Source organism: Balaenoptera borealis (assembly GCF_965194805.1).
Source record: "Balaenoptera borealis genome assembly, chromosome: 1".
NCBI lineage: Eukaryota > Metazoa > Chordata > Mammalia > Artiodactyla > Balaenopteridae > Balaenoptera > Balaenoptera borealis.
Window position 1 is genome coordinate 150,430,665 of NC_138860.1, and position 8,222 is coordinate 150,438,886.

The following is an 8,222-nucleotide window of genomic DNA, read 5'->3' on the forward strand; positions in this document are numbered from 1 at the left end:
AACATTAGATAAAGGTAAAGAGTATAGACTGTGGATTCAGACTGCCTGGATATGAATCCTGGCTCTGCCATTTATTATGTGGCATTGGGCAGTTGCGTAATCTATTTGTGCATTGGTTTCATCTGTAAAATAGGTGCATTAATAGCACCTAACTCACAGGGATGTTGTGAATATTAAATGAGGTAATAAACATAAATTTTAGTTATTATTTTGTTATTATTTTAAGTTTTCGCTGCAGTCTTGCTTGGTGTAGGTATTATTAGCATTCATTTTACAGTTGAGGAAATTGAAGGGTTAAATAACTATCATCCTGTCATAATCATAGTAGATCCAAGATTAAAACCAGTTTCTTTCTTTAAAACCTGTAATCTTTGCCCTAGATCCTTACTATCTTTTAGTAAGGAGCAATTTTTAAAAAAGAAAAAGATTAGTAGCACTTTGTAGCTTAAGAAAGAATAGTGTTTTTTTTTTTTACTGATATCTAAATAATACATATTCTTTGTAGAGCATTTGAAAAAGAAAATGAAAATCATATATAATCTCAATTCCTAGACAGAACTGCTCAGAAATATTTTGGTGTATTACCATCCAGTCATTTTTTTATCTTTGCATATTTAAAAATAGTTGATAAATTCCATTAATCTAGTTTTATATGTAGATTTTTTCTTACTAGGGAAAATTTGAAATGTACACAAAAGGAGAGATTAAAGTATAATGAACCCCCCCATTACCCAGATTTAACAGTTATCAGTATTTTCTATTTACTCTTTGTGATTCTTCTGTAATTTTTGTCTGTGATTCTTTTCCGTATTAACTGCTTGGCTATCGTGAAATATTGTTTGTATAGGAAATGCAGACTACAAGCTTGATTCTTTCCCTTTATCAATTTTCAAAATAATTTTAGTGATAATTTTAAGCAAATATATATTATTCCTTAAAGCGCTCAGACCTCTTTGGAATAATACAGATAATATATTTTGCTGAGCAGAAATTCCAGAATGTGGGAACTCATTTAAATTTCCAGGATCAAAGGATATATGTCATACATGGCCATTCTAATGTGGCCTCTGCTTCTCTCATTCAACAAATGTTTATTGTGTGCATGCCACGATATGCATCTTGATAGTCACTGAGTTATATAACCATGAAGACAGACCAAATGCTTTGCCTTTTGATATATCGACTCAGTTTTAACTCCTTCTTCTCCCTACCTCCTTGATCTCTGTTTCAGCCTTAATGAACTAATTAATTAACATCCTACAAACACACCGTACTCTTACCCCTGATTGTTTACCTAAGTTGTTCCCTCTGCCAGGAATATCCTCTCCATTAACTCTCCTGTTCACTCTTACCTCCTTCTGCTTTGCTCCAAAGCTTGGCTAACTTACTCATCCTCTGTTTTAAAATGTAGATCACTTTCTTCAGGAAGTCTTTAATTCTTGTTGATCCTGTCTTCCAGTTGTATTAGGTATCATTTCTCTCCTTCATGTTTCCTTGCTATCCATATTATAACACTTGTTTTTCTGTGTTGAAATTGCCTGTCTACTTGTCTCCATAATGCATTAGACTGAACTTTTAGAGGTTATGAATTGTTTCTTGCCTGTCATTGTCTCCCTGGTGTCCAGTATAGTGCCTGATGTAAGGTAGATACATTATTTGTATAATATATTATTATTATGTAATAAAGTGTTACACAGCAAATATTTATTATTTGTTGGATGGGTGCGCAACTCCTAGTTAATATTACAGCTAAAGTTAACATTATGTTAAAAATGGAGAGACCGGATGGGGATATATTAAAATGATACTAGTGGTTGTATTAGAGTAGTAGGAGGTTGTATGAGTAGTTTTTACCCCATTTTTCAGATTATCTTTAATGATAATTTTTCAGACTATCTTTAATTGTATTATGAAAATACTTGGTTGCGAAAAATGGCCAAGAGAGATTGAAGTATATTCTAAAAGATACCCTTTTATGTTAAAACATTTCTCAATTGGTCAGGACCTCAGTACTGTATACCCAGTCTTATTTTTTGTAAACTCTGAGCTCTGCAGCTTCAGCTCTTAGTTGTAACTTGGCTTTATGAACTTGCAGTGAACCAGCTGCTTTGTTTACCTGGTTACCTCCTGAGAAGACTGAGCTTTGTAGGAGTGTGGCTAGTATGGGTTTTAGTTTTCTTGCTCCCTACTCCTCCCTATCCTGTACCTCCTGACTTCCTGCTAGGAAGTTTAGTGAATAAGGGCAGTGTCTTTTAGATTATTTCTTGCCACATTGTGATCCTGAATGAGAAAAGCCACCAACAATGATCCAGAAGATTCAGGGGTTACTGTGCTTTGAAAGATGTACTTAAAGATAGATCTTAAAGGGAAGTAGATTGGTGGGGGTGGTTTGCCATAGAAAGAATAGGACTCCTATTTTTTGAGTTCCTACTCAATATGACGGAATTTGTGCAGGCCACTTTATTTTTGTTATCTTATTTAATTCTCATAACAACCTGGGGTTCATAATTAAACCTTAGTAATTTTTGAAACTGTTATTTGAACTTAGACCTGTTTGGCTCCAATGCACAAGTTTTCAGCTATTTCACCACGATGCCTCAGCTTCTAATAGGATCTTCTTCCAGGCCAAGATATAATTGATTCTGGTTTAGTTGGCATTGTCTTTAGGATAAAATGTTAAGCTCCTTAGTGACATACTAAGGTTCTTTGAAATATAGATCCTACCTACCTGTCCAACCTTTTCTCTTACCGCTGCCTTCCTTTACCTCTGTCTCTGTATTGCCAATCGTTTTGCAGCTTCCCAAACTTGCTGTACTTTCCTGCTTCCTGGCTTTTGAACACACTATTCCTTCTGTCTAAAATGTCCTCCTTGTCCCATTTTGCGTAACTTGTTCCTTGTCCTTTAACACTCAATTTAGTCCATCATTTTAGGAAAACCTTCTCTGTCCTTGAACAATTGGGTTAGTCCTCTCTTTAGACACCTTCCACCGCTCTGTTATAGCAATTACCACATATTATTGTGTATGTCTTCTTAAATGTTTCCTTTATGAATAATTTGAGGACAATTACAGTGTTTTTATTCCTTAAAAAATTTTTTTTGGTATCCTCTGCATTTAGCATATTTCTTGGTCAGTGGTAGATACTCAATAAATCTTTGTGGAATGAAGGAATATTTGAATGAACAAAGTGATGTTTTAAAATATGTCTCTCCTTTATTGTTGAAATGCAGAGCCAGGATTTCCAGGACTAAATCCTCCAATTCCTTGGGAACATGCACCACGACCCCATTTCCCTCTTGTCCCAGCTTCGTGGCCTTATGGTTTGCATCAGAACTTCATGCATCAGGGAAATGCCAGATTTCAGCCCAACAAACCTTTCTATACTCAAGGTACCATTGCTTACGTATTTGTCACAGGCTGGGTGGGTTTTGTTCTGGGACAAGGAGCCTTTGTAAAGGTCAGGATCTTGGAGTGAAAATTTATGAATTCAGTAAATATTTATTGAGAGAGCATACTGTGTGTCAGACTGTGTTAGGTGCTTATTGCTCAAGCAAGAATTAAATAAAACCCCTGCACTTAATGCATATTTTATTAGGAAAGCCAGACCTGTAAAATAGAAAAGAATAGGAGCTTAGCGGAATCAGTTAACTTTGCCCTAGCAGAGAGAGCAGAATATGGACACCAGGGATCAAATTGCACAAGATTTTGACATTCAAACTAGATCTTGAAAGAGAGATGGGATTTTTTTCCTAGAGATCATGTAGAGATTAGAGAGGAGGAGTGTTCTTAGCTGAGGCCATAATACATGCAAAGTCACTGAGTTTTGCCTCAGTGAAAAGAATAGGAAAAAAGAGAAAAGAGAAAATAATAGGACTAGATGAGGTAAATGGGAAAATGTATATAGGTGATGAGGCTAGAGGAGGTAGGCTGAGGCCATATGATGAAGGAGTTTGGACTTAGTAAGTGGTGGGGATCTAGTAGAAGTTTTTGAGTTGAGTGGTGACAGTCAAATTTGTTTAGTAAAACTAAGACTTGAATGACATTAGAATTGATTATATTCTGTTGGTACTAATGTACCAATAATGGCTTTGATCTAAGTAATGAATAGCATTTTACCTAGCCTAATTGCCTCAGCAGTATCTCAGTTCAAATAGGGAATGTCTGAATCTGGCCTTCAGCCCTTGGTTAACTTAGGAGTTAAGAAAACTAGAGTCAGAGTTAATACAGTTAAACTAGGAGTTCAAGAAAGTAAAGAAAGGCACTCTGGGAATGTTGACTAAATAAAATAACTTCTAAGGGGAAGCCCCTGGTATGATTATCAGGCTTGATACACTTAAGCCTTTGTAAACTATCCATTGTACTTGGTGGGGCATTGCTGTATTATAGAATGGCAGAACCTTAACTATGGCTGGTTTATTCTGAGCAAAGAACTAGGGCTGAGGGAAATTACTATTGGTCATACAAGCCCTTTTGGGGGAGGAGAGTCTGAAGTTCTTCCCTGGTGGATTTTTTCCCCTTAATTCCTCCCCTCCATCTCTCTTGTCGCCTCCATTTTCTTTCACATACCCACATTTTCCTTCCCTCCTCCTCCTTCTCCCCCCACTAAATGTTTTGACATGCTTCATCTCCTCTTTACTATATTAATACAAAAAAAAGAGAACTAGGTACAGTTAATTCTAAGAGGTTGTCAGATAAATAGGCACAAGCCTTTCAGTTTCCTGTCTGTGTTGTGTCCAACAGACAGATGTGCCACCCGTCGGTGTAGAGAGCGTTGTCCCCACCCACCAAGAGGAAACGTGTCGGAGTAATGCGAGTCCATTTTCTTTCAGCTGGTCTACCGATGCACAGCAACCAGCCAATCCTGCTGTCTCAAGGGTATCCGTACCTCAATGTCAGTTACATTCAGCAGAAAAAGTGACATTTAATGGAAAGCAAAACAAATCAGGTCCTGATTTAAAATTTTAACACGTTTAGATAGCTTATTTAAATTCTAAGACTGTTTTTAAAGACTGTATTATTTGTATATAAATATGAACTATAGTTTTTACTAGTATCACCAAATTGAGTGATACAAATTTCATCTATTTTATTACCCTATTTTTAAGGGAATTTTATGTTTTGTTTAACCTTGATGAATTGTATAAAGAGAGAATTTAAAAATTACATTCTTTATTTTCTATTAGCTGTATTCATACTTTGGTTGCTTCAGACTTTATATATATTGTTCTTAAGAATTAGGAAAGACTTTCATGTGTTTTAAATTTGTCACTTCTATTCTTTACAGAACCTTGTAGTGCCAAAAACTTTTTAAAAGGTGAAAAAAAAATAAAATAAAACTTCAACATGAAGATTTAGAATTTTTTTCTTTTACATTCTTGTATATTGAAAATATTCCAACTTGAACAGAAATTTGCTTTTGTCTGTATTTGAAGTAATTCTATTTTAAGTTAATAAATCTTTTTGACAAGAGTCAAATTTTGTTAATTCATCTGGTTGTTTAGATGATAGGAATATAATGTAACAATTCAGAGAGTTGTTTTACTCTCATTGAATAGAGTATTCTAAATCACAGACTTAGTTTTAGAAAAAGATGTAAGAATCTTTTCATGTTATTTTATTGGATCTTCACAACACCCATATGAGGTTGATAGAAGCAGATGCTATCTCATCTTATCATTGGGAAAACTGAGGTGCAAAACAAAATGAATTCTAAAGTTAGCACAGTTATGTGTTGGAAATAGAATTGAATCAGATCTTTTGAAGTAGAGTTTAGTGGAGGGAAGGTAATTCTTATTTACTGAGGAACTAATGTGAGCCAGACTATCCATTCTGAGTCCTGTACTACTGCCTGGAAGGTATACTTGTGAGGATGGTGTTTACCAATAATGCCTTGTGATCGGTGATTATAGTTGGATTTCAAACTTGTGTTGTTGGTGGGAGATTTTGTAGCTGTTGTTGGTACTATACATTGAGGTGAGGTCATCTTGTCTAAACAACTCAGAGATTTGCCAGGGATTTTAGACCAAATCATGCTATAGATTTATTTGGAAACCTGCAGAATAAGTAAGTACAAATGTCTTTTAAGAACAGTATGTTATCTTTGTTCTGCTTCCTCAGATATGCATTCCTTAAATATGAGAGCACTTGGGCTTTTGCCATATTTTCCAACATGGAAGGAAGATGCTTGAAATCTATTGCAGGAGGTTGAAGGCTTTCCTGTGGTATTTATAGCCCTGGAAAGGCATTTATTAAACGTTAAGATCAAGTGTGTTTACTGTTAGTTTTTCATATTAAAGCTTCAGCATCCCATGGTGATCATTTTGTAATGTAGGGAAATACTGAATCACTATGCTGTGCACCTGGAACTAACACAGTGTTGCTGATCAATTATACTTCAACTAAAAAAAAAAAAGCTTCAATCAGCATCCCGCGGAATCCTACTAAGTGGTGGAGTTCAGCTTATTTGTTTTGTTAATGAGATAACCTGGCCCAACATATACTTTTCTGTTAAACTGTGACTTGGAGAATTCAAGATTTTCTTTTAAAGTCAGTGTTCTAAGTATTTCATCTCCTTTCAGGTCTTAGAGAATAGGGTATTCATTTTACTGTTCTACTTTTGTATATATTTGAAATATTCATTAAGAAAACAATCTGGGAATTCCCTGGTGGTCCAGTGGTTGGGACTCTGCACTCTCACTGTGGAGGGCCTGGGTTCGATCCCTGGTCGGGAAACTAAAATCCCACAAGCCATGAGGCGTGGCCAAAAACAAAACAAAACAAAACAATCTGCCCATCTACAGCAAGAGACTGCCCCCAGTTCAGTCTTCCTTCCCAAAGGAAGGCAGTATACCACCTGGCAAAAGGTATTTATGGGGCAATAAACCCCAGTAACCTACGTTTTACTTGTATAACAGTGTTCTATATAGTAATTTTTAGCATCTCATTTGTTCCTCCTTCAGTAATTGCCAGTGTTCAATAACTGCATAACTGTTCCAAGTTGAAAAATAGAAAACTCTTAGTTTGTATTGATAATTTATGCAGTAGTAGCTGAGTTTCATAAGTTTACAAATTTTTCATATAAATTACAAACTTAAGTTTTTGATTATGAATTCAAATTCATTGTAGATCAATTGAAAAGTGTAAAATTATCAATCTTCTGCAGAGAACACACACACTTAAGGTCACATTGCTTTGAAATGTTTTGTATAATGTTTAATCACTTGGAGAGATTAGTATTTTCCCTTGCCATTAAAGATTATTTAAAAATATGAATATTAATGACATACTATGTAATTTACTCATTCAGTCCCCTACAGATGGACATTTTTGCTATTTCCAGTTCTTCTCTACATAAAAATATATGTAAAATGATGATAGGATAAGGCTGTTTTTGTGTGTATTTGATTATAGTCATCCCTCAGAATCCACAGAGAATTGGTTCCAGGATCTGTGGCAGATACGAAAATCTATGGATGCTCAAATACCATAGTCAGCCCTCCATATCCATGGTTCCACATCTGCAGATTCAGCCAACTTTGGATCATGTAGGACAGTAATATTTATTGGAAAAAACCCTGCATACAAGTGGACTCATGCAGTTCAAACCCACGTTATTCAAGGGTCAACTGTGTTCTATTATGGTGAATTCTTATAAATGGGATTATTAGATAAAAAGGATAAAAGTTCTAAGGTTCCTGCTACATATCGCCAAATTGCTGTATTGCCAAAAAGTGGTTACCAATTTGCAGTTCCAAGAAACGATATATAAACTGTGTTGGTAAGCTTATAAAAAAAGCTCTACTCCAAACAACTCAATTTTTCCTTGTAAAGGATAATTTAACTGTGTTTATTACAAAAAAAAAGCATTAAGTAAAAGAACAAAGTATAAAAATCACTCGAAAACCCATAAACCAGAAATTAATACTATTAATATCTAGTGAACTTCATTTTTTCAAACCATCTCTTAAAATATATACCTTATATACATATATGTACACATATATACAGATACACACATAGGAAAAGTTTTACAAAAGTGGGCTCATATGCTATATTTAGTACATCTGGCAAATTAATTTTACTTGGATTTAGCAAAAGAAAAAAATGTAAAAGTGAAGAAATATTCAACTTAAAAATTTTTTCTACAAGAGAATCTAGTTCTAAAAGACTCCTTCAAAATTAAGGACAATTACAGAAAACATTAAAGAGGCTGGAGTAATTTTT

The 8,222-nt window shown here is 34.8% G+C and overlaps 1 protein-coding gene across 7 annotated transcripts in view; it reads left to right on the top strand.

The window, feature by feature from the left end:
• Window positions 1–6,269, top strand: part of TUT4 (terminal uridylyl transferase 4) — a 151,701-nt gene extending 145,432 nt beyond the window's left edge. For 4 of the 7 annotated variants that reach the window (XM_082370115.1, XM_082370113.1, XM_082370112.1 and 1 more), the window contains exons 29-30: window positions 3,230–3,388; window positions 4,829–6,269. In XM_082370115.1, the coding sequence (XP_082226241.1) occupies window positions 3,230–3,388; window positions 4,829–4,917 (248 nt within the window). In that variant the 3' untranslated portion in view covers window positions 4,918–6,269. Of the gene's footprint in view, window positions 1–3,229; window positions 3,389–4,739 lie in introns of all 7 variants that reach the window. The other 3 variants (XM_082370117.1, XM_082370116.1, XM_082370118.1) reach the window with 1 other exon arrangement.
• Window positions 6,270–8,222: the final 1,953 nt, after the last annotated feature.